Consider the following 26,831-nt stretch of genomic DNA (forward strand, 5'->3'; position numbering starts at 1 on the left):
GGGCCGCCCGAGGGCCGGGGCTGGCGGGGGGCCCGGGCGGCGCGGGGGGCCCGGGCGCGGGGCAGCAGGAGGAGCAGGAGCAGGAGGAGGAGGAGGAGGAGCGCGGCCCGGGCGCGATGGACCAGTGCGTGACGGTGGAGCGGGAGCTGGAGAAGGTGCTGCAGAAGTTCTCGGGATACGGGCAGCTCTGCGAGCGCAGCCTGGAGGAGCTGATCCAGTACGCGGGAGGGCTGCGCAGGGAGATCCTGCAGACCGAGAGTACGTGGAGACCCCCCCCCCCGCGCCCCCCTCTGCCGAGGGGACGCTGCCCCGCTCCTCCTCCCGGGGAGGGGAAGCCCAAAATTTGGGGTGATGTGGGCTGGACACCCCCCAAAACTTTGGCCTTTGTGGGCTGGGAACCCCCCTAAGGAGAGTCCTTGCTCCAGGGACCCCCCCCAGCTTGAGGGTTCTGTGCTGGGGGTTGAGCCGAGGCTCTTCCCCCTCGGCCCCCGGAGCTTTGGGGTCGTTGTTGACAGGGAAGATTTAAAAGGTGGGAGCAGGGGAGGTTTAGATTGGATATCAGAAAAAGGTTTTTCGCCCAGAGAGTGGTTGGGCACTGTAAAGGCTCCTCAGGGAAGTGGTCACAGCACCAAGGCTGGCAGAGTTCAAGAAGTGTTTGGACAATGCTCTCAGGCACAGGGTGGGATTGTTGGGGTTGCCTGTACAGGGCCAGGAGCCGGACTCGATGGTTCTGGTGGGACCCTTCCAACTCAGCATATTCCATGAATCTGTGATCGCTCTCGGCCCTGGCGGGCCTCTCCTGCCTCGTGTGTGCTGCTGGAGAGGTTTGTTTGTTCCTGGTCAGCAGGTCTGGCGTGACCCTGGTCAGTGTGTTCATAACCCTTTATGTTGGGGTTACAAAGGGGTTGGTCACCCCAGGGGAAGGACAGTGGAAATATGGCAGAGCTGACCTGTTTGCTTTCCCTGCTCCATTCTCTGCCCCCATTTCTTTTCTTTTTTTTGTCTGTCTTTTCCTGTGTCCCTTTGCGTTCCTTTGCTGTGGCTGGGTTTGGCGGTGATCGGGGTAAAGCCGCGCTTAGCAGGAGGTAAACAAGCCTTGTCTCTGTGCCACAGCTGATGCTGGGCAGTTGCGAGGGCTGTAAACACGGGGCATTTAAACCTTGCGAAATCCCGGAGATGGAGGTAGTGCCGTGTTTATTGATGGAGTGGGAGGGAACGGAGAGGCAGCTGAAGTGATTTACCCAAGGCCATGCAGGAAGCGAGTGATGGCTCAGGGATTAAAAATAGGAACTTGCAGGCTCCTGAGACCAAACTTGAGAGCAACTGTGCTGCTGCTCTGCATTTGTTTTTGTTTGGGTCGGGGAAAAATGTGTTTCCCGTGGTCCTGTGTAAATAGAGGTGCAAAGCTCACTCAGTAGTGTGGATAATTCCAGGAACACAAGCACGAGTGTGCTGGAGCTGCTCTGTGTGTACCCAGCAGTTTCTATAGAGAGCAAACAGTGAATTCCAATTGTGAGGTGTTTATTTGGGATGAAATAAGGCTTGGTCTTTTTGACATTGTTCTGAACTGTGTTTCAGTAACTGTTATTTGTGCTGTTTAAAACAGTGTGGGCTTGGGCATTGAGGGCAGTCACTAAAATATGTGTCTTCACAAACTGAGGTGCTGACCTTGCCTGGAGAGCTGTGTGTGTGACCCTCACGCTTGTGTTGGTCTTTGTTGGGCTGTAAAGGTTTGACTGTGAGATTCCTGTTGAAGATCCAGAGCATTTACTCTCTTTGTAATAAATGTAGAAGGTTCCAGTGTGTGATTCCTTCAGGGTCCTCTTTGGGTTTTCCATCCAGGCTTGGGTCAGCAGTTTTTGGCACTCTCCAGTGAAGGCTTTGGACATACTTTCAGTGCTTACCAAGTGATGCTGTCCCAGAGAGCACATCCTAAATTGAGCTTTCTTTGAGTAAATGCTTTAGAATGAAGCCAATACATTGTTAGTGCACTCTGACTCCTCAGTTTTGGCATCTGAGGGTGAGCTGGCTTCATAGGGGCCAAATTTTTTACTATTTTCTCTTTTCTTTAACATGTTATTTATAACTTTCTAAAAAGAACAGGTATTTTCAGCTTTTATACACTATCTTCAGGATTTTTGAAATGTATGGGATTGAAAGCAGCCAGACATCTTAATATGGAACCCTAATTCAGGGATATGAACTGCAGAAATAGGCTCCTGAATGTAATGAAGGAAAAAAAAGAAAGAGAAATGAAGGCCCTCAGTGCTGAAGAAGAGGTTAATACTGTAGGACAAGATCTGAGAGCAATGATGTATGAGAAGACCTTAAATAGGCAGTGGATATAAAAAGGAAGTGGGTGGAGAAAAAGAAACTATTAGAAACTGCTTTAACCTCTAAACTGGTTTTCTTTTCCTCCCCTCACAGTTTCTAAAACTTAAGCTGCTTTCATGTTAAAGCCTAAGGACAGACCAGCCCTATGCTCAGGCCTGTGAATGGGAAGACAAAGTTTGTTTTTCTTCTCTATTCCCTTAATATATCTGTCCTTCTGGAGTAGCCAAGGATTGCATATTCTTCAGTGGTATAAGTGTGTCTGGCTGAGTAAACTTGGCACTGGACTCTGCTCTATGCTCAGTGTTTGTGGGCCGATATATTTAAATTTTTTTTAATTGTGACTGTGCACACACAGAGAAGCTGTGGGGCTGTGGTGTCCTGTGAACCCTGAATTACCAGCAGGGATGGCTGCAGGCTTTCTCCTGCTGATTTAGTGCAAGTAGCTCATAGTTTGATTGGAGCTGAAAGAGAGGGGTGCAGAGGAGAAACCTTTTACAGCTCTGATGCCTTTTCCTCTGTAGACATTTTCATTGCTTTACTGGAGTTGGGGTTTTGCTACAGTGTCAGGGGTCAGTAATTCACTTATTTGCTTGGGGTAAAAGCAGGCACCCATGTGGATTTTTTGGGTTTTATCTTAATGGCTTTCAGAAAGTGCATTTTAGCCTCTCTTTGTTGGGGAATGAGTATATCCGTTTTGCTTGTTGCATAATCTCTGGCTGGTCATTTTCCATAGCAAAGTTCACGAGACAGTTGAAGATCCTTCATGTTATTTTAAACGTTTGTCAAAAAAATTAAGTAGAAACTAAGAAATAATGATTATTCTTGAAATAGTTTTGGGAGATGAACTTTTTTGAATAGCTGAGTGGAATTTTTGATTTTAATTTGGGATGCACAGAATCACTGCAGTGACTGTTTCAGTCCTATTACTCCTCAGTCATCCACTAGAAAAAAAATACAGAGCCCCATTAGCCTTTTGCCCAGGAGATGATCCTTGGCTTCATGGGACTGGAGGGAGAAAAAAGCAGGGTAAAGCTTATTTTCTTTCTTAAAACCTCTGGCTGTTAGAAAGATGCTGTTGAAGCTTCCTCAGCTGGGGCTTGTGGGGCTGGACAGCAGCAGTTTGCGGGTCAGAGGGAGGTGGCTCAGTGTCTAACAGTGTCAGCAGCAGCCTTCAGAGGGTGCATGAAGGAAGGTGCCCAGAAAAAGTGGCTGTGAAATTATTATCTACTCCCTATGATTGCAGTTTTTTCTGGATTTCCTTTGCTTTCTCCAGAAGCTGTGCTCTTAACATGCTGCTGAAACCAAAGATGTTTTAAAATATGAAATGAAAAAGGAACAAACTTAAAAAGTGAACACGTTTTCTATAAAATCCTTCTTCTACAGAGATATTTTGGTGGTTTTGTTTTTTTCACATGAAGGTTTTGGGTCTGGAATATTAGGGAGACATTTCTGAGCTGCTCTCCCACTTAAAGTAGCCTTCCCATGCAGTGGAAGGCTGCCAAGTCTGTGTCCCTAAAGGAAAAATTCTTCATGTAGAATGAACTTTGAGAAAGGAGAGACCTTCAGAGGTAAGACTGGAAAGGAGATTTTTCTTGTATTTTTAAATCAAAAGCAGGAAGAAAGGACCAGAATAAAGCTCAAAAAAAAAAAATTTTTTTTTTTTTTTCCTGACTCAAGCTTCTGAGTGATGTTTGAATCAAGGCACAAAGGGTGTTAGCTGTGAAGTGCTGTGATGTGGTCAGGGGCCTGTAAGCCTGTCCTGTTTATTATTTTGTTCACAGAATAGGTCATACAGCACTGAACCTGTTGGACATCAGCTAAGAAATGTCACAGTTTCTAGAGAATAAATCTCATAACAAGGTCCACAGGTCCTCCACAGACTGCTTCTCATCTATTGAGGGGAATTGGAGACAGTTCAGAACTACTGCCACAAGTCAGGAAGCAAAAGTTTCATGCAGCTCGAACACAGAGTCCAATAGCAGTGGGTGGCTTGTGGGGACAAGAATTAATTGGGCCATCATTAATCCACATTTTGCTTGCACCCTTATTTTGCTGGCACCTTGTTGAACAGGATGTTCCCATGTACCTTTGGGTAAAACTGATCCTGTAGTAGCTTCAGTATCCTTCTGTTACATCCTGAGAGATTTGTGAACTGTTTCTTGAGATGTTTATTCATCTGCTGTGACTGAGCCACATGAGAACTTTACATTAATTTTTTAAAGTGTTGCACTTGTTCAATGTTACTGTGCACCCAGCTGGATTCCTAATTCCACAGGAGAGTTCTCACACAGGTGAATTCCTGTACATCTGCCTCCAGTTAAGCTGATCTTGCTTTGCAAATACTCTCTAGATTGCATTTCTTTCTTTTAATACCACTTTTTATCTTTTTATATTGTTGCATATTAAGAGATTTAATATTGCCATTTGTTTGTAACAAAGTTGGTAATTTTCCTCTCTTTTGTCTAGATCAAGATGGGGACTTGTCGGGGACAATTTCACTTGTTATGACCCAGTGTTGTAAAAGAATAAAAGACACAGTCCAAAAACTGGCCTCGGATCATAAAGATATTCACAGCAGTGTATCCCGAGTTGGAAAAGCCATTGATAAGGTATTTATTTTGTGGTTTGACTGCATTATCACATTACGGCACACGTGTGGTGTGTGCTCTGCTTTCCCAAATTGGAATTTTTGCTACAATTAGTCTTAACTAAATCTTCTGCCAGCTACAGAAGCAAAGGCGAGCCAGTGGGCTGCACAGTATTTGCTTTCGGAAGTCACTGCAGAAACTCAGCCTAGTCCTTCTGGGACAGCTCAAATCTCCTAATTTCTTACAGAACATACCCTATAGATGCTACAGGACTTAGAAATATTTTGTGTGTTATCAATTTAGCAAAATGTTTGCTTCGATGTCTGCCTCAGTAAGAAACACTGTGGGGTTTTTATATGTATTTCTGGTTAATTGTCCGTAGCAGGTAACTCAGAAGTGCCGTTTTGCAGTGTAAGTGGCTGCCCCATCCCTGGAAGTGTTCAAGGCCAGTCTGGATGGGATTTTGAGCAGTCTGGTCCAATGGAAAGTCCCTGCCCATAGCAGGGGGTTGGAACAAGATACCTTTAAGGTCCAATCTAAAACATTCAGTGGTTCTGTAAGACCAGAGAATTTTTTAAGAAAGGCATTTTGTACCTATTTCAGGGATGTTACTGGTTTTGGGGGTTAATTTTGTGACAGTATTCTTAATGTGAAGAGAGTGGATTCAGCATCTCAGTCTATGTCTGTGCTGTAATAAATCATAAGGTAGGGCAGCTTATCTTTGGTGCTTTACATATGAGATATGAATTCCAGTTCAACTATAACTGGGCAGGAATATTTTTGTAACTATTTTTAGGTAAATATTAACAATTCTTTGAAATGATACTGAAGTGGTTCTACATGTATACTTTCAGGGCATGCTTTTCTCCATCTCTGTTCTTATATAAAAATAGTTCTGTATGCAGGGAGTCTGGTACTTGCTTTTATGGACATTTTGTGATAGCTTCACATCAGAACATGACTCTGACAGGGTCTGAACATTCGGTTTGAGGTGCACCTTATTATCTTATTAAGGAAGATAATGTTCACCGGGACAAAGACATTTGCAGCATTACACAGCACTGATTTATCCTTTGGGAATCTCATTTAAACTTTGCTAGTAATGATAATCTGCTAAAGCATAATGTAATAATAATGTGATGAAGAAACAAAGTACATAATGCTGCATTGTTGGGCAGAATGTCCATGAAACTTACATTTTTTGTTTATATCTGACTGACCATCATGGAGAGTTCAACCTTTGTACTAATAGCTTTAATCCATGTCACTGTTATCCAAAGCTTAAGGATGCATCTGTCTCAAATCCTTGCTGCTGTATCTAAACCAATTAACTGGAGTAAAATTCCATCCTTATTACCAGCTTGAAGCCTGAAATAAATCTATGTAATCTTGTCCTAAGTTTTTAAACTTTCCAATTCTGCTTTAGCAAGTGGACTTTTACAAATACACTTTCAGGTTTAGCCATACTTCCTCCATTTAAATCCTCTGACGTGGAACAGCCCCAGGTATGGAGAGGGTGTAAGTGTTCAGTAGAAATTGGTAATGTTATTTCTTATAAGCCAAAGAAAACACTTGCAAGCTTAGTGAAGCTTAGGCTTGAGTCTAATCTCCAAATTGCTGTTTCAGTTGTCATGGGAATAGTTTTTCCAGTATTCTGTCCTGCTGTTTTAAGTTTATGTACCTTTTTTATTTGAAAAAAAATTGATGTAAATAAAAGCATTTTAAAAATTTCAAATATGTGGCTTGGTAAAATAGTAGAAAGGATCCCATTAATATGCTCTGTTCCTGTTGAGTGTCAGGCTGTTTCAGTGAGGTCTTCAAAAATGAGCTCAACCGGCTGTGTGCAGTGTGCTTGCTCCTCTGGATTTTCAATGTCAGTTATTGTCTGTGGTGCTTGCATTAAAAAATTAAAAATTGGGAACTGCACAAATACCCAGTTCTGCTCGTAACAAAGGATGTGTAGTTCCATGAAGTTCAGAGCACAAGTTAGGATTGTCTCCTTAAATATGTGCTTGGTAGAACTTTTTTTTTTTTTTTTTAATGCCAATAGTTTGAATTTTATTAAGTTTTCCCCAAATGTAGTACCTTAAGGGGACTACTTTAAAATATACACCAAAGTCTTGGCCTGTTCGTCAGATGAATATGTGTAATGTTTAAATCCAGGTGGAATTCAGCATTTCCCTGAACAGTAACATTTGAAGCAAGTCTTCCATATGTACTTAATGCAATTTCCCTGTGCTGCTGGAAAATATGCTTACAACCTGCCAGCAAAGTCTTTGTTGGCACCCAGTTCCCAAACTGGAATTGCCCTCCCCTGTCCCTTCACCATAATATACTTAAGCTTAAACCAGTAGAAGTAATTAAGTGTAATTGATGTAGTGAATTGATTCTCAACACATCTTGGTCAAAATACTGCTGCTTCCAAAATAAAACAGTCAATAGAATTTAAGGAAGCACAGCCCTTGCCTTGATTCATGGGACTGGAGTTTTGTTTCTGTCCCATGTAAGTCCTCACTTTACAGACAGATGAACATCTCCAAAACACTGCTTATGGTCTTACTAACTGTGCATGCTCAGGCACACGTAAATGGCCTGGTTTGAGATTGGGAAACACGCTAATACTGGTACCAATTTCATGTGACACAGCCAAATGGTAGCTGTTGTTGCATGTAGAATCAATAGACTTCCTATTTAGCAAGCTTGGATTGTGAAAGAACTTGCTGTATTATGTGCTCGTGGCAGTTTCAGGTAAATTTCTTTTTTTCACGTATTGAGGCAGGGTTATACCTACATAAAAAGTTCAGTCTGGTCAGTTTTTAAGTTACTGTAGTAATTGCTTGCAAACTTGGATGGGCCCTAGACTTGTCTGCCTGCAGAGTCCACTCTGAGAACAGAAACCCTTAGAGCAAAATGAAGTTCAAATTTGGCGTCAAGTACATTAAAGTCTGAAAAGCCAGAGCATTGTGTGTTGCTTGGAAAGTTTTTCTAATAAACTAAACCTTTTGTCGTGGTAGTTCTATGTGGATTGCATGCTTCTGATCCATGAAAGGCTACCCTTTCTTCCAAAGAGCATTTTCTCCTTTGAAAGGAAGTGTTTGCATCCAGTTTTTTCTGTATTGTACTAGCAGTCGCTCTGCTTCCAGAACTCATCATGTCGCCGTTGTTCAGCAAGACCCAGCATCGTCCCTGTCAATCAATCACTCTTCTAGAATGGTTTGAATTCATCTCAAAGTATGTTTGATGGGCTGGTAAATGTTTTCCCTCTAGCAGCAATCTGTCTGAGTAATGGTTAAATGCCTTCATTTAGGAAAGTAAGCAGAGTAAAGGGTAGTTCCTTCCATTTTCCCCTTGAATTTTGTATCTGTTATAAGGCCAACATTATAATCCAGTCTTTGTTTTGGGAAAGCAAACTTTTGCCTAAGTTAGTGTTTGTTTCATGTAAAAACTTCTATTTGAAATACTAAAAACCTTTACTGAACATAATTTAATTGTGTTGCTTTGAAAAATGGGGCTACATAAATACAGAGTCCTTGCAAGTTGAGCTTTATCTTACACGTAAACAGATTGAACAGAGAAGGTAAACAAATGTTTTATTTGTGTTTTGGGTAAGAATTCAGAAGGGAGGAACACACAAAATAATCTCAACTGAGTAACTGAGGAATAGAACTGTCCTTAATCATCGTCCTTCTTTGTATCCTGTTTTGAATAACATGGAGAGTTGTATGTTGGTTAAAAAGGTCCATCCTGTGTTTGTGAACATCTTGAAGTCATCACATTCTAGCAATTACTGGTAATGTGCTGTACATTGTATCATTGGTGTATTTAGCACATAATACTCTGCATTTTGGCCGTAGGCTTGCTAGTTAAGCTTTTAAAAAAGATGTGTTTGTCAGGAATACTAACTGACACTTGCGTTATTTTGTGGTTTTTGGGTTTTAAGCTTTCTGGAGTTTTTAACTTCCAGAAGTTCTTTTAACTTTTGAAATCTTATCTAACCCCACATGCTGTCAGTTAGCATACTGTTAGCATTTACAAAACAAAACTGAGGATTGCAGTCACCAGCAGATTCTGTACGTGTGACAGTTGTGAAATATATAAGCCAAAGGCAAGTGATAATTTGTTCTGACATGTGGCAGTCACTCACTGTAATCTGTGCAGTCAGTTTCTGAAACTTTTTGGGACCCAGAGGAGGCAGAGCTGTAGAATCCCACATATAATACAGACCTCAGAATTGTTTAAAAGAAACTAAAAAAAAAATATTGAAATGAGAACATGGTCAAGACTGGGTTGGTCAGAGAGCAACCGAGGTCCTCAGGTTGTATGATGGAACTTGATAACTTCTTTTATGTGACTTGAAAAGATCTAATGGTGAGGTTTTGTAAAGATTTACAAGGTTTGCTGTTTCAGAAGAAAACGAGCATTTTGTGAGAGCACGGAGCTGATTAGTTACACCACCTCTGCCCCCAAGCACTAAGAATGATGTGATGGTGTTTGAGGCATAGGTGCAGCTTTAATGGTTGGTAACTGCCCAGAAGGATAGTTTCTGCTTAGGGGATTGTATCATTGCTGGTACTTGGAATTGCATGAAGAATAACTTGAAGTCGATTATTTTTAGATTACTGACGATCTCCACCCTGGAGCTGGGTAATAAAAGCAAGCTTGTGCATTCTGAATCTTGTCTCTCATAGTTGTGAGACAGCTTTAGTGCTTTGTTGGTGAGTTTGTGTTACCTGCTGCTGGTGGTTGGACACTGAGACCAGACTCAGCAAATGGTGGTGAACTTTTAAGGATTCAAATGGTGGCACAAATAAGAACAGTATTATTTAGTCTTCAGGATGTTTAAGTTTTTCAAGATACAGCTTAGAGATGAACAGCATGACAAGGAGCTTACAGGTTAAGACACCAAGTAAAAATGTTGTTAAATGTGAGACATGAATCAATGGCAATAATTCAAATGCTCACCTTGCTCCACCATCTCAGAAAGATGGAAGAGACAGTTTGGTAGAGTAAGGTTAATGTTTTACTGGAAGTTTGCTGGGAGCCCTGAAGGGAGAAGTGACTTTGGAGCTGTGTGTGCAGGGATGCCCCTTTCTCATGATGACACAGAGGAGCATCAAAGGGGTGCTGATGAAGGAAATTAATAAGTGGTGAGTAACAGGAAGGTGCAGTGTGAAGCTGAGCTGTGCATGGGAAGATAGCTGGTACCAGTTGGGTGTTATCTACCCTGCCTGCTGTGACAGAAGCCTGTGTTTGTGTGAGGTTGGTGTTCCCATGTTGTGCAGGGCTGTGGATCCTCACATAGCCTCAGCTGAAGCACTGCTATTTTCACTGGAATTCTGATTTTTGAAGGTCCTTGAGAGAGAGCCGTGGTCATCAGATCAGGCAGCAAGCAATGCACTGACTTCTAGACTCTTTATTTTGCAAGAGGTTTGTTTTAAGCAGTGGATTTTTATTAAAATTAACCTGCTTGCCCTGATCATAAAACATGTTAGCAGTTAAAAATCCTACTTTATATCTTGGATTAGAATAAATGTTGCTCTCCTGCTGCCAAGAGGCAAAGTGCCAAGCAGTGCCAAGTGTTACCAAGGAGTCAGCGCGACAGTATCTTTAGTTATTCCTGGAATATGTCCGTAGGCCACTGGCCTAAAAATACATGGCACTGGGATCATCTGGGTTGGATCTAAAAAAGACCTCTTGGATCTTCAAAGCTCATCCTGTTGTTGGGATGTTGAGGTGTTCAGAGATTTCAGTTTCACTGTTTGGATGTGGGGAGAAGTGACTTTTGCTTTTTCAGTCTACCACCTAGCTATGTAAAAAATCATTGGGTTAAAGCTTTTGCTTGTAGTTTGGTGTGCTGTAGTGACAGAGATGCATTGATAATGGTGCTTGATTCTAGTGTGATTTTATTTTCTATTCTCTGTTTTCAGTTTTCACATGTGGAAAAAGCCTTTTCTGCAGATGCTTCCTTTAGAAATACATCATGGGCTGGAAACCCCTTTATTAGTTAACTAGATTTCTAACTTTCTAGCTAGACTTGTAATTTGTTGGTGTAATTCCTTGTAGTGAATAATATTCACTACAGACCTGAAATGAGCAAGCTAAAAGATTTCTTCTTCTTCCTACACAGGAGGTAAGGAAGGAAGCTGACATATATTTATTTCCCTTTGGAGATAATTGAGGGCCAACTGAGTCATAGGCTCAAGGCATCAGGGTGGAGACTCAGGTGTCCTGCATAATTAAAGAAAAATGATGTGGGATGATTTGTGCCAGCATATTAACTGTTAATTTGTGTGTTTCAGAATTTTGATTCGGACATCAGCAGTGTGGGGATAGATGGGTGCTGGCAGGCTGACAGCCAGAGAATCCTCAATGAGGTGATGGTGGAGCACTTCTTCCGGCAGGGAATGCTGGATGTAGCTGAGGAACTTTGTCAGGTAATGATAAGTGTGGATGTTGAAGGTTATCCACTGTGTTAGCTTTGTGTTTAGTTTCCTTATTTGAATGTTTCAGGTGAATATTTAAACTGTCAGAAAACCCATTGTTTTTCATGCTTTAACTAAAAAGCGCCTTTTTTTTTTTTTTTCTTCCCAGGAATCTGGTCTATCAATAGATCAAAGTCAAAAAGAACCATTTGTGGAGTTAAATCGAATATTGGAAGCATTAAAAGTTAGAGTTTTGAGACCTGCACTAGAGTGAGTCTACTCTTTTTTCCTCATCACTTTTTTTAAAGAATGCTTTTAGCAGTTCTTCAGTTTTTCACTTTCAATACTCACCTTAGTATATTCTGATGTGTCCCTGCTTGTCCTTTGAGAGGGGTAGTTACTGAGGGGACCTTTCCTTTTCCATCCCCTCTGTGTCACTCCCCATGGGAAGTGCTTAACTGAGGGTCTCTTTCTTAGATTAAGGATTCACTTAATCATTTGTGGTGCTGATTTAAGGTAGAAACATCATGTGGAAGAAAAGTTGTCCGCCAGTGATGGTGTTTGGCCTTTTATTGAATCATTAGTGAACCTTTTAAAAGGTCCCATTGTGAAGGATACCAGCACTTATTAAAGACATTGGGTACCATGAAGGCTTTGGGGTGAGCAGAACCTGACTTGGGGTCAAAGTTCTCGCTTGTCCTGCAGTCACCCTCCCTTTCCAGACAAGGGACCAGAGGGTGGGAAGAGCCTGTAGCTGACAGTGACACTTGTTAGTGGGATTCCTCCTGAACAAAACAATAAGAATCCCCCTGAAACCCCTTCATCCTGTTTTTTTTAAACTCTTCTAAGATTGGTCTCAAAAGTAAGAAAAAAAAATCAAAACACAAGAAACAACCAAACAAACAAAACAACCTAACCAACTTCAAAGTGACCTTTCAAAAATACAAACAGTGAAACCAAAACAAATTTAAAATTTGTTTTTCATTCCAGAGCATAAATCATATACTTGAGATAGAATTTTTTGCATAGTTCACTTAAGTACATTTTCATATTAACAACATTTTCTTCTCCCTTTAACATGAAGCAACATGGGTGTGTCAATTGAGCACTTAACTGGCATCTAAACTAAGTGCGGGGACACTCTGATATTCAAACCCTGGCGTTCATCGACTAAATCCTGGGTAATGCCTCTGGGTCATGCAAAGTTTGACCTAAATAGTTGGTCTTTGAATCTAGTTACACAGGTGGAAAGCTGGGGTGGTTTATTGCTGTTGAATTGGCTAATTGAAGGGAAGCAGCACTGGTATTACAACTGAAACAAGATTTACTGTCAGCTGCACCACATATCTCATGTAGTTCAAATAATAACAGAGCTGTTGTAAAGGATAATCCCTGAGGAGCAGTAACTTGCTGTTATGTCTGTTCTCTTGAAATCTCTAAATTCGTTTTAGCTCCAGTTTGGAGTGCTTTAGGCCTTACTTGTTGCTACTGAGTTGTATCTTGTAGTTTCTGCAATTTATTTAATATTTTTCAAACAAAGGACAAGGCATGGTTGTCCCTCAAAGGAATTTTTATTTTCCAGCTGAATGGGCAGACAATAGGGTGTATTGTCAGCACAGTTTGTGTGTTGGTCTTCTCCCTCCCCATCTTATTTCTGTGTATAATGTTTATTCTGTTTAAACTGGACAGTGCAAAAGCTGTCTGCCTCTCTTGGCGGCTGCTGGGCACACAGGGGCCTTATTTATAGTGGTGCTGCTGATGTAAAAACCATGGCTCTTGGGGAGGATGATCAACATGTGACAAAATGTCACAGTTTAACCTCTCTGGTTTAGGAGGTAACCCATGCCTTAACTGCCCACAGAACTGCTGATGCTTGTGAAGGTATTTACCTTTTTATTTCCTAGCACACATGACTGTTCAGGAGGAGGGATAGAAACCACTCCTGTGTGAATGGCCTCCCTATGACAGACAGAGAGAGTGGCACTGTGCTCCTTGGGCTAAAATTGGCATCAGTAAATAAAGCTTCAGGGGTGCATCAAGCAGTCCCAGATGGGCCCATTGCAGGGTCAGGCTGCTGACAGTGGTGTTGAAGCAAAGTGTCACACAAGGCTGGTTAATTACAGTCTCCTGAACCAGAAAATGGAGTGTAGCAGGTTTTATCCATGCAAAGTTGTGAAAGGTTGAGATTAAAAGGTAACCAGTCTCTCTGGCTCTGCCAGCACTCTGTGCTTGTGCTCAGCTTAACTCAGTGCTGGAAACCAAACAAACACAGGTAGCTCCTGGTCACTGCCATGGGAAGGTAGTTGTCAGATTAATGACTTTACAAAAAGGCTTTCAAAGCCCTGCTGAGATGATAGAAATTAGTATTTGTGTTTCAAAGACCCTAACTGTTTTTGTTGTCCAGGTTTTCTTTCTCGTACAAATTTCAACGCTTAAAAATACGACCTTTCAGATTCAATAGAATGCGACTGGCCATAACTTTTTTGTTTTCCCTTGTGGGGTGTGCTTTTGTAGAGGCCTAGTGTGGCACTGCACTCTAAGATGTGTAATCTCTGTATGCCTGCAAGATCCCATTAATTTCCAGTGACTTTTCTCACTCGGATTTGGTGATGGGAAAAGGAAATTCATAGTTATTTTTCTGGGTGTATTCTGGCCCTTCAGAGCCCAGGTTGGGTCTCCATGTGAGGTCCTGGTGGAAATGACTTGGAAGTTCAAAGCTTTGGCTGTAATTTGGGAAAGAGGTGCTTTCTTTTCTGCCTGTAAACACCAGGGTGCACAGGTCCTGGTATTTGCTGGGTCCTTGGAGTATGGTCTAAATTTAATCTTTACTAGGGTTTGTTAAACTAATTTTAGCATCTAAATCCCATGTGGGAGCTGAAGAGAGTTCTGTGTACTTTTGGTTTGCAAAGTATAGTGTAAACTTTAAAAAAATTCAGATGGATTTGAGTCTCAGAAGTAAAAACACTCAGAGTGTCATTTTGAGAGGAGGTAGAAAGACAGGTGATGTGATTGCTAATAATTTTGGACATTCATAGAGAATATGTGGGTTGAGTGTTTTAAACCTCCCTTGCTGGTTTTTTTGTTTTTCTGTTGGAAACAGGAACAGCACGTCCCAGACCGAGCACCTCAGGCCTTGCCTCTGTGGTTGCTTTCTTTTGATACAAATCTGTGCTGCCACTCAAATAACTAAAAATGGAAAGCCTGCCTAAAAGCTAATTTGGAAAAATAGACTCGACCTCAGCAAGATGAAGTACTCTGTCATGTGGGTGCAAATATTGGCAGGGAGAGGATGGAGGCCCTTTTGATGCAGTAGAGATTAATATCTCATTGAGGGCACTGTGGGACTAGTCTTAGTGTTTATTTATAATAGCTTTTTGTCCTTCATCTACTTTATTAGTCTATGGTTTTCATAAAAAACTGCAGAGCCTAAACTTCAGGCTCTTGTTTTTGTAGCTGGGATTGAACTTTATTGCCACTATATCCTGTTTAAACTGTGCACACTGATCATAAAAATACAATTTAAAAAATCCCCAAACTTCCGAAACCACCCCAAAACCCACCCACCACCCATGGTTAGTGAGTGTGCTCCTCCCTCCTGGTGGAGATTCTGGGGCTGCTCAACTGAAACTGCCTGAAACTGGGGACAGTAGGGCTTGTTCTTAGTTCAAAGGCTCCATTTGTCACTGTTTCTGACTGAAAGGTTCCTGTGTCTTTACAAAGCCTTGACAGTGAAGTCAGACTCCTGGTACTTCCACCACAACAAATTGAAAGTGGATACTTGCTCATTAATGCTACATCCTAATGCAGAAGGCTGACTTGCTTTGAAAGCCTTCCCAATACTGTAAGAATACTAAATTTTCTCATTTTAGTATTGATTGAAAAGAAGCCTCACATACCCTGTTTTTTTTAAGGAACAGAGGCTTCCTCACTTCCTTGTAAAAAGTGAAAATAGTAGAACTAATTACCACTAATGAGAAACAGATGTACTGGAGACCATTGAAGCTTGACATTCTTAAGAGAAAGATTGGATTGATTTAGGCCTGTCTAATTTGAATTAAAGAAAAAAAAGCCGGCACCAGAAAAACCTTCCAAAAAACCAAGGAAGGGATGGATAAATTCTAAATAATAAAAAACTTGTATAAAATGCTTTGAAAATTTTAGTTCCTGTTATTCTATGTATGTTTAAGAATCCTTTCATGTTATTTAGTAGCCAAACATGAGTGTTGTCGTGGTGAATGGGAGACAGAACGTGAAAAGTATTTTTATTGTCCACGTTGAAAATAGCACAGAAAGCAAAGTTTAAGCAGGGTAAAGTATGATATTAAAACTGATTTTCTTTCCCCCACTGTGGGATCTTGATAATGTCGGTCTTTGAGATCCTGTAAATGCAATTCCCCTCTCCAGGGCAACAGATGCACACACACAAACATAGTGGCTTGGACAGCATGTTTAGTGAATGAGGATGTTGGAAAATGTTCTTGGTCAAACTTCTCGACATGCAGCTGAAGAACTGTCAGTAATTGTTAAGATTCAGAGTGCTATTAATTGAAATACAATAGACTTGAGCTATTTCTGCCTTATATTGTGCCTAATTTAGTCTTGCCTTTCAGCCAGTGAATGTTGAATTTTGCAGTGCTTAACCTCTACAGCAGCACCAGAATTAACATCGTCCACATTTTGTGCACTCTGTGTAGCTCCATTACTTGTAAAGGGCCTTGTCATTTTCTGTGCTCTGTAGAGGCTCTCAGAAGTTCAGGGAACAGTCACACTTTCCTTGAAATAGATGGTAGATAATAGATAATTGCAATGATTTCATGTGGTGTGGGCTGACACTTAATTACTCTCGTGTCATGTCCCATTGTACCTCCTCGCTTCTTCCAGGTGGGCGGTATCCAACAGAGAGATGCTCATGGCACAGAACAGTTCGTTGGAATTTAAACTGCACAGATTATATTTCATTAGTTTATTGATGGGTGGAACAGCAAATCAAAGAGAAGCACTTCAGTATGCGAAAAACTTCCAGCCGTTCGCCCTAAATCATCAGAAAGGTAAATTTTTGGTCACATTGAGGGGATTTAAAGCACTGGGATATGGCACCTTGTAGTAAGATATAAATCATGTTCCAAATATGTTTTACTCCATTATTTTCAGCTTGTTAAAGGCTTCTTCTTTTTGTATTTAACATGTATAACCCAAATCCTTACATTTTGAGTTATCTTCTTTTTTTCTTCAAGAGGGCACAAAAATAATGCCTGAATGCACATTTGCGTAAATTTAAGGTTTTTGACTCTTCAAATAAAATGTAGATTACATCCAGAATAGGCCTGCTGCCAGAGTAAAGTGCTAAAAATGCAGAGGAATGTTCTTGGAATAGTCATCTGCTATTTTCTGCTGCATGGGGTAATACAAAGAGAAATTAAACTTTTGTGAAATGGAGAACATGTGAGTTAAATGAACCATCTCAAGCTGAATCCATGAAAGCCTATTTTTTAGGGTACTGTGTGTGTCAGAAGGCTTACAAAAAGAGTAAACCTGCTAGAAGCAAATTCCCAGGCAGCACACCCTGGCAACTCCCCAGTCAGTCCTTAGTGGAGCGGAGCTCTCCTGGCAGTGGTGGCTGTAATTGTGCTTTGTAGAGGTGAGGCTGTGTGCTGTTGATCCAGTGTATCTGCCTGTTTTCCATGTGAAAGCTGGAGCCACAAGCTTTTGTTTGTTGCACAAACTCTGCTGTTCCTGGTCCCTCCCAGATATCCAGGTTCTGATGGGCAGCCTGGTGTACCTGCGGCAAGGCATCGAGAACTCCCCGTACGTTCACCTCTTGGATGCAAACCAGTGGGCTGACATCTGTGACATCTTCACAAGGGATGCCTGTGCTCTCCTGGGCCTCTCAGTTGAATCCCCTCTCAGTGTTAGGTATGCTGCTTTTCTCTTGCTTTTGAGACCAGGTACTTTGTGGTTTGGTTCCTATTTCTTGTTAAGGACAAAAGAAGTGGCTCTTAAGTAGTCTCATCTAGCTTACATTAAATACAGGGTATCTGCAAAGATTAATAACCAATGGTTCCTGTGTGCTGGGCTTCACCCTGCACCACTGCAGCTCAAGAGGAAGCATTCCTGGGTGAAATTTATCTTCCATAGTTCAGACATAAGTGTGAAAGATGAGGATGGCAATCAGCCAGTTATTCCCACAGCAAATGTGTGACAACTGTCCCTGCTGTTTAACTGAAAAATAACCCCAAAAACGTGGCCATGATTACATCAGCATTTGATAATTTTGGTTTTTAATCCACACATTACTGGTCTTCTTAGAAGAATGTTTAAGAGTTATGTTGTGGTTTCAGCTGCTAAAATTTCTAAATTGTCTGCTGGGCCTCATTTGCAAAGAAGAAAGAGGCACTTTTAAGCTCAGTAGCTAATCTGACAAAATGCAAATCTGTAGGAGGCTTGGAAATATGAAGAAAACCCAACCTAATCTCTTTGGAGCTTCTCTGAAGATAAAACAGATCAGCTGCTATTTAGCCTTTGCATGTCAATTCCCCCAATACACTCCCCTGATGTTGTCATTTTCATTTCAGATGTTAAAGTGAAAATAATTTATATGTATCTTTCTAGGCTGGATTTGGTACTTAACAGAAGCTTCACTGCTTCCTCTTTTTGTTTGTTTGGTTTTTTTGTTTTGGTTTTTTTTTTTTTCCCTGTTTCCAGTCACTGTTGTTAGACTTCTGTGCTTGGTTTAGAGCTCGCCTCTGCTTTTCCTGTTTGTACCTGTCACAAAATACAACAGAAACAACAAAAAGGGAGCACTTCAGACTAATTGTTTTTCTACAATAAACTTTCAAGTTTCAGTTTGAGAGTTTTAGATGTATCTAGAGCTTAAATCTCTGGTTTTTACTTTCATCTTCCTCTGGTTTCATTCAAGTTAGCAGCAGTCCTTTAGATTTTCATTGCTCATGCACTGGTGCTGCAATGCAGTTTTCAGTGCAAATGGCCAAGAGATTTTCGGTGAAGTGGAAAATCCCTGTTACTGATGTTTGGAGTGGTTGGACATTTGCTCTGCTCCTGGTGTGGAACTGATTGTGCTGAAATGTATTTACTATATAGGTTGTATTGATGCTCTTATCATAAACAAGACTGTTCTAAATTGGTGTGACCTTGGAGTGCTGCAGATCCTTTAGGAACTAAACAAGCTTGAAGTGAAATCCCTGCTATAAAATACTTTGCTTACTAGAACATTAGTAGTGGGCACTTTTTTAATGCTGATTGGCTTCTCCAGTATTTATCTAATCCTGTACAGGCCTCATGGTCTGACTTAGTGTGGAGACAGTGGAAAAACTCTTGTGTTATGGAGGTTGTGGTTCAGGGTCTTGAAGGACTACAGGAGTTTGAATTTACTATTTACTTGAGTTTTTATACTCTGAAAGGACTCTTCAGAGATGTTTTCACACAAATACTATTTGTCTAAACTTTTCACAGGGTTAACACAAGTTACACTCAGGGCTGAAACAACAAAAAAGCAAAGTGTAAGGGTTAAAATGGCCAGTTGGAGATGAGATATATATAATTTATTTATACATATATGTATATGTATTTTAGCTTAGGCAAGAGATCCACAGGTTTCAGGCAGAGGAAGGGCATGACTTATGTAGACAATAAAACTTGCACAAAGAGTAAAATAATCTGCCAAACAAACAGAGCAGGTTGATACCAAGGTCAAATCCTGTTTCTGTTGCTGGTGATTTGCAGTACTGTCATTAGATTTAAACTCATCAAATCATCTGTTAACTTGTGGAAACTGTGTCATACTTTCTTTTGTAACACACTGAAGTATTTCCAAATAATGTACTAAATTCTGGTAGTGGGTAAATCCCAGAGGAGGCTGAACTGTTTGTTGGGACACAGACTTTGGGCAGTTTTATACTGCTGTTCTTATCACAAGCCCTGGTTTCCTTCCTTCCTTCCCTTACCTACCTGTTTTTTCTACGTTTCTTTGCATGGTTTAAGGTAAAAGTGGAAAGACATGTTTCTTTACATGGTAATTATGTGTGATTAAAGGATTATGGGTTGTGTGTATGCGTGGGTTACATGGAAACTCTTAGGCTGCACGTACTCTACCATAGCTGAGAGCAACCAAACTAACGTGATGTCTTCTTCCTGTACAGCTCAAAATCAAATCAAAGTAGGTGGTAGAAGAAATCAACTAATTATAAGACTCAGAGGAGTGATTAACTGTTGTTTTCTGTCCAGAATGTAGTACCTGAGGGCCCCAGCCTAAAATACAGGATAACTGCCCCAAAACTCTTGCTGGTCTGTACTTCTAAGCCTCCTCCAAGTAGAACAAAATGTGAATGAAAAAATACAAAACCCGTGTGTCCCAGTTAACCTTTAAAGTAGAAATGTGAAAAATGGTCTCCTAACATGCACCTTGTAGTAATGTGTCCTTTTTCTGCAGTTTTTCGGCAGGTTGTGTAGCATTACCAGCTCTAATTAATATCAAGGCAGTTATTGAGCAAAGGCAGTGCACAGGGGTTTGGAACCAGAAGGACGAACTCCCGGTGAGTTGATGCTGAGCTGTCCCAGGGCAGGTTTCTAACAGCAAAATGCTGTTCTCAGGTTTCTTTTGTGCTGCATGTTATGGGATGTTTTATGTGGCCACCACCTCCAGCAGCTCTGGGGCTTGTGGCTCTCTGCTGCCCAGGGCCCTGGGGCTCACAGATACCCCCACACACCCAGACACTGACCCAACTGGCCACACAGGCTGCCACAGACACAGCACTGCCCTCAGCAGCTCCCACACAGGACTTGCACAAAACACAAGTACAGTCAGCCCAGATCCCTTCCTTCTCCTTGGCTGGAAATGATTGACATTCACCAGTAAAAGCACAAACTCCAGATTCACAGGTAAACACCTGCCCATAGGTCCTCAATCACAGCATGGCCCTTCTAGCCCCTTTTACACCCTTTTCCAGCTGTTCCTTCCCAGTCCCCTTCCCCTGCACTTTTCTCTTACAGTTTGTATACTTCTACTGGCCCCCTCTCCTCAGAGACCCTCAGGTTTAGATTCCTATCTGTTGCAAAGTCCGGGTTTGGTTGCAGTTTCTTGATGACCTTTCAGTGTAGCCGTGAAGGTTGTTTCTTGTTTTTGTCTCCATTCTTCTTGTCTGTCAGGTTTGTACCTCTCAGTTTTGTTTGCTGCTCCCCCTTTCACTTGTTATCCCCTTTTGCATTGCAGAGGTCTTTGATAAATGACCTTAAAGAAAATGATGCTCTCACCTTCCACTTACCCAGAGATGTTTCTGTATAACTGGAAAGAAAATAGATCCCACAGAGAAACATTCACTTCCCCTAGCTAGGCTTGAGCTCAGTCCAGAGCTTGCATTGCACTGGCTCTTTATCAGGCAGACAGGAGATGAAAGAATTAGTGCTGCATCTGGGGACATGGGAATTGGGATCCAGTGCATTATGCTTCCAGCACATCTCATTTATATCAGTTGAAATGAAGTTCAGTTGTTATGAAACCCCCATTTCCCTTTATAGCTCTTACCGAGCGAGTGCAGCTCTCCAGTGACCTGCTCCTGATTTGGAAAGGAAACTTATTTAGTGCAAACTGGGCATGAACTGAGTTAGCCTCTTCGACTGCAGCTGGAAGAGATTCATTTATAGAGTACGGATGAGTGCTGAGTTTTCTCCCAGCTGTGTTTTCTGTAATGCTGAGAGTGTAACCTCCAAGCGTGGCAGATTTCTGCTGTGCTGTCCAGCCAGGAATGAACAGCTAGGGAGCATTTGGAAAAAGATTGGTGTCCCATGCAAATAAGTTAATAACACACGTGTGTCTCCTTGCATTTTCTAAAGTGAAGGGTCTCTAGTGTGTTCTGCTAAGGCAGCATGGGGGTGGGAAACTTTACTTTCATGGTGCAAAGACAGATTAAGTAGCATGAAAAGGTCACATTGTCAGGTTTTGTTGAAGTTAAGCTTTTGGAACAGAGGACTGGTCAGAGCCAGGTGCTTTAGGTACACAAGCTGTAATTTTTGCAGTTCTTTGTTAATTACTGAAGCCACAGCCTTGTTCTTCTCTGCTACATGTCCCTTTCTGAAATAATTTTGTCCTTATGGCAAGAGTTGTGCTGCGCAAGTATCTTCTATGTTGGCACTGAAAATTAGTGATTCTGATACACTTTATTATTCACATGACATGAAGGTGTTGGCAGAGCCTTTCAAGAAGCTGTAGGACATGAACAGAGTCAATCCAAGGGTTTTTTCTCTTTTTAAATTTCCCCCTAAAATGAAATCTATAAGCTACATTTTATTTCCTGGCCAGTAATTTCCAGAAAGTCTTGTTGGGTCACCAGCTCAGTTTTCCTGCCAGGGCATAGATCTGCAACAAAATTTGGACTTGTTCCTTGGCAGAATATGCTGTTTTGTTGTTACTCCCCATCCCCAACATAAATCACCATTTTAAGATCACAATTAAGTATTTTTGGGTGGGAAATTGTCAGGCATCCACACATTGGATTTTGTTGCTTTTACAGCTGAATTGTGAAATCTGTTAAGTAAGGGCCATGACCTAAAGGGATAATTATCTGGAAATGTAATTTCCCAAGATAAATTTTTATGTTAATTTCTTTCACAGATTGAAGTGGACCTCGGTAAAAAGTGCTGGTATCATTCAATATTTGCCTGTCCCATTCTTCGTCAGCAAACAACAGATAATAATCCACCTATGAAATTAGTCTGTGGTCATATTATATCAAGAGATGCTTTGAATAAAATGTTTAATGGCAGCAAGTAAGTACCATTCTTTTATTTCAAGCAGCATATACACAAGGTCTAATCTTAAAACAAGAATGCTGTGTTTTGGGAAAACTGAGTCCATAATTATGTTATTGGTGGAAGCGTGTTAATCTTGGAGAATGGCTTAAAAGCTGGAAAAGCTGGGCTGAGGCACTGGAGAAAAGCATAAATAAACACTCTGATGTTGTTGAAAGTGAGCTTGCGTGAAGGAATGCAGTGAGCAGAGTAATTTTTCACGTTGTAACCACAATTGTGTTGTCTTAAATTCAAACTGGAAGGCTTTACACACAGCTTTTCCTTAGGAACAAGGTTAGTAATGCTTGAAAAATCTCTTAAAAAAATAAAATCAAACCTCTGGGGGAAATATGGCTTAGTAATTGAGCAAGGAGGGGGATTATAACTGGAAATACTCCTCCTTAGACATCCGTGGGGTGCTTCAGGCTTTTGGGAAGCAGGAAACGGGAGAAAGAAAGCTATACAGATTTTCTTGAGGAAGAACAGTGGTTATTTGGATTGAATATATACAGCTTCTGTGGAGGTTGTCAGCTTAATTTAGAGCTGTAAGTCATTCTGGGAAATCCAGTGTGAAAGTAAGTGAGGCTATGAATGAAAATATTAAGTGATGTTTGCATTCTGTGCCCTGTTAGAAAAGCCTTAAGGGATGCCTTTGTGGGTGACTTTGGGTGACTTTAGCCATTTTAAGCAGTAAAGTTGCTGCTACATTGTTCCTGTCCCTGATCACTCAGTCCTGATGCTTTCATTGACCAGCTTTAGTGACAGCACAGCTCTGATGGTATTAACTTGGGGTGGGGGGAGAAGGTAAAGTACCCAAATGTGTGAGATGGGGGGCAAAATGGATCAATGCTTCAAAAAAACCCTATTTGTTTAAAAAGAAAAAAGACTGTAAGCAGGTATGATTGTATCAGTGGAGACCTCAACAGGGAGATCCTTCAGTTATAGCCTGCCAGAGCTGATCTAAGTGGGTTGGAAAACGACAGCATTTTGGGAACCAGACAGTAAAATGAACTGGATATTGAGGAAGTCACAGTGGAAAGCTACCAGCTGATTTAAAATTACTGCAAGGCCAGGCTGGATGGGGCTCCAGGCAACCTGGTCTAGTGGAAAGTGTCCCTGCCCATGGCAGCAGGGTTGGAACGAGATGGTCCTTAAGGTCCCTTCCAACCCAAACCATTCTGTGATTCTAAAATGCAACAAGTGAATACAGAAGTAGAAATTACAACTACAAAGAAATTGCTCTTTATGATTAATCTAATAATTCAGGGGCTTGTGGGTGAAAGATGAAAAAGATTATAACTAGAAGGAAAAGCATGGTAAGTCCTCTCTCAGCTAAAGGTGACTTTCAGTGGAGCTGAGTAAAGTGTTGTGGCTTAAAGAGTGCAGTTTGAGGGGGAAAACTCAATACCTTTAATGCTCTGTTGTCACACATTGCCCCAATTCTAACACGTTGTCTTTGTCCCCAGATTAAAATGCCCCTATTGTCCAATGGAACAGAGCCCTGGAGATGCCAAACAGATATTTTTCTGAAGAAAAGTTTCATTATGCAGTTTGTAAGTGACACTCTGGATTTCAGGTGCATTTCAGGAGAATTAAAACACACTTGTTCCCTTTTATGCAGCAGACTGAGGACTCCTATGTTTGTATAAGATAATGCTACAGAAACTTTGCCAACATTTAGTATATACATACCAAGTGGAAATGCTACAGAAATATTACCGTAGGGCTTTACTATACTCTCCATATCAGGTCTCCATACCTGATCAAGTTACTACACCAGCAGTTGTCATTCAATGCAGGTTTTTGTACTTAATTATATGGTGACTTTTTACTTTTTAGAAGCAGAAATTGATCACCCCCATTTGTTTAATATTCTTCCTGCTATTATTCTATCATTTTACTGATAACTGTCATCTTAGAGAATGTTTGTGGACAAAGTTTTATTTCCTGTAATGTGTACATAATTAAAGGTCAATACTTCAGAAAAAAAAAGTTTGATAAATTGAATAGTCGTTATAAAACTAATTTGTATTTTTTTCGCTGAAAATGCTGTGATATATTCTGAGTTTTTCTTTCAAACATTTTTTCAACTTTTACATAGAATTCAAAGTAAATGTGCATATATATAAAGTATATAAAATATATAGCCCCAAGGGGCTACCTGTTAAAATCCATCACTAATTTATAAGGGTGATGTGTGGCTAAATTACTACTGGGGCAGAGAGGGAGTAGGAAATCCTGTTCCTCTGGTTTCACGATTGAGAAGTGTTTGTGTAAGAGAACATTCAATAAATTCTGAAGTGGAAATGCTTTTAGTCGATGACATTTGCTCTCTGGCCTTTGTAGTCATGTTCTTTGAACTTTGTATTCAGGATTAGGCTATAAACGTCATGTTGCTGTATAGTTTAATAGTCATTATAGTGTGCTATTTATAAACAGTTATCAAAACCAAATAAATTGTAGAAGTATTCATTGTTAAATGGGGGGAAAAGCATGTTCTGATGCAATCTACTGATCATGACTCTGCACTTGGCAGAACTGGGCCCTACATCATATATTAGGAGGTAGCAAGTTTTCTGTAGCTTGAGAACACTTTGCTTCTAGCCTTGTTTTTGTAGTAGAATATTACTGCCATTGCCACTTTTTCTGCTAAATTTGTCATATTGTTGACTAGGTAAATTTGTACTCATAAAGGAGATGTAGATCACGGCAGTTAAATCTTTTTTAGTGTGCATATATTTGTATTTATTGCACTGTCCTATAGTAGGGCAAAGCAGCCATAAGGCATGCAAAGCTACATGTAAAATTATATTTCTGTATTGTGTAGTTAAAAAACAGCAACCAACCAACCCCGAGCTTGTCTGGTTGAACACTGACACACTGGTTGAATGCACTAGCACAATGCACTACAGAGAAGACCGTCTCTGGGAAATCTACACCTTTTGAATTTGTCTGTCACCTGACTGGAGAGACTGAGTCGGACTCTTATGGGATCAGTGACAATGGACAAACCTACAGAGACATTATAAAATGAGGAGCGAGTCAAGGCACACAAATTTTAAACTTCAGATGTGTTTTGATACATGTGAAAAAATACTGGTGTGTGATTTTCTGCAAAACCTCATTGTATTCACACTGAGTTCCAAACAGCTGCGTTACCAAGTGGTAAAATCAACAATAAACGGGTGAGGATATTATTTTCCATGTAGGTTTCCTAGTCTTGCTGAAATGGCTTTTAATATTTTCTTTTGACTGGAACTGCTTAATGCTTTGGATCTATATGAAATGGCATATGAAGTAATTAAAAACCCAGCAAACCCAGCCAGTAATAACAAACCCCCTCGCAACCAGCCTGAAGTATGAGTGCTGCTGCATCTTTCTCTCTTACGCTGATGGTATTTTGGCACTGGTGTGAACACCAGTAAATGTTGATAGCTTAGAGTCCAAGAATAGAACAGTTGTTAAACGGAAATAAGGTACAAATTCACCTTAGGTATTAAATACCACTTCACTAGTGCATGTTATAGATCCATAGCTAATTCAAAAACTCAGCTGTTTTCACCAGATCATTGCCATTCTTTTCCTATCTGCCTCTGTGTTGACTCAAAAGTCCTTGCTTGCAGTTGTGCAGCTCCACCAACAGATGATGCTCACGGTTCAGTGTTGAGAGCCTGTGTGCTCACCCTAACTGGAGGCTGTGCTGGGCATTTGGGAAGCAGTTCTGCAGTTTGGTTGGCACATTTTGCCCTGTGATGTGGGTTCTCTCCTGCCTGATACACTTCTGGTAACTGGAGAAAGTACTTGCAGGGGAAAAGTGAATAAAACCCTGTGGTTTTCATACTTAAAATATTGTTGGCACCTGATGTGCATTGTCCCTAACAGGGGGTGGGAGTATCCACAGTAAAAAAAGTGTTGGATGTTGAAGCTACAGTGGCATCTGAGATCTGTCTCCATTACACTTTTGGACCGGGTTGTGAAGCCTTTAACTAGTCCCTAAACTAGTCCCTGTGTGCCCCAAGAGTTTTTTAGTGCTGCAGGATGGGAGTAAAGACATTCAGCATGTTTGTATCTGTATCCAGATCACTGTGTCACTCCTTGGACTGTACAGGACTTGATATAAGCATGGTCAAAAAATTCTTGGCTGATGCTTCTCCTCTTTGCAAACTGTGTCAGAACAGCAGCTCTGTGGCAGCAAGTGCACTCGTTAGTGGTGTGGATGGGCATCAAGCCAAGAATTTTTTGACCATGCTTATATCAAGTTTAACTTCTGGGTGCTCTGAAAGGAATGGATGTTTATAAACTTGGGGTTTTTTTGTAGCAGCAGCTTATTTGTAGTGTTAGTTCAATGTCTATTAATAGACTCGAGTTTTAATTTTTGTAAATGCCTTAAATAGGAAATGTATTGTGATGTGTTCTTGTGGGATTTTGAGTCTGGCTTGTGTTATATAGCATTATCAAAACTTAAAAAGAGTAGAAAGTGAATTAGTACATAGCCTTTTTAAGCTTCAAAGGTTTTGTTCCTTTTTGGCTGTCATTAACACAAAGTTCATGTCCTCACCTCCTGTTAGCACTCTCGATGTGCAGCTGCTCTCTGAAGTATTTCTTAATTAAGTCTTTTCCTGCTGTGACCTCAGCACTGCACATTGCAACTAGACATGGATGAACTAACAATATTCCCTCCTAAAAT

The 26,831-nt window shown here is 40.9% G+C and overlaps 1 protein-coding gene across 1 annotated transcript; it reads left to right on the forward strand.

Moving 5' to 3' along the window:
- The first annotated feature begins 7 nt into the window (after positions 1 to 7).
- On the forward strand, positions 8 to 25,341 carry RMND5A (required for meiotic nuclear division 5 homolog A). The gene is made up of 9 exons (XM_042052828.1): positions 8 to 258; positions 4,801 to 4,943; positions 11,222 to 11,356; positions 11,514 to 11,614; positions 16,226 to 16,392; positions 17,092 to 17,257; positions 19,791 to 19,893; positions 21,969 to 22,123; positions 23,611 to 25,341. Exons 1-9 carry the CDS (start codon positions 117 to 119, stop codon positions 23,672 to 23,674), a joined length of 1,176 nt encoding a protein of 391 aa, XP_041908762.1. The 5' UTR covers positions 8 to 116; the 3' UTR covers positions 23,675 to 25,341.
- The last annotated feature ends 1,490 nt before the right edge of the window (positions 25,342 to 26,831 follow it).

The sequence above is a fragment of the Corvus kubaryi genome, unplaced genomic scaffold (genome assembly GCF_017639235.1).
Source record: "Corvus kubaryi isolate FWS band 111438036 unplaced genomic scaffold, C.kubaryi_AGA036_p1.0 split1-131, whole genome shotgun sequence".
Lineage (NCBI taxonomy): Eukaryota > Metazoa > Chordata > Aves > Passeriformes > Corvidae > Corvus > Corvus kubaryi.

What these genes read in the sequence shown, in the direction of transcription:
- RMND5A (XM_042052828.1), top strand. Translation starts at nt 117, where the DNA reads ATGGACCAGTGCGTGACGGTGGAGCGGGAGCTGGAGAAGGTGCTGCAG. An exon ending in TTGGAAAAGCCATTGATAAG is followed by an intron (nt 4,944 to 11,221) that starts GTATTTATTTTG and finishes TGTGTGTTTCAG; the next exon opens with AATTTTGATTCGGACATCAG. An exon ending in ACCAGAAGGACGAACTCCCG is followed by an intron (nt 19,894 to 21,968) that starts GTGAGTTGATGC and finishes TTTCTTTCACAG; the next exon opens with ATTGAAGTGGACCTCGGTAA.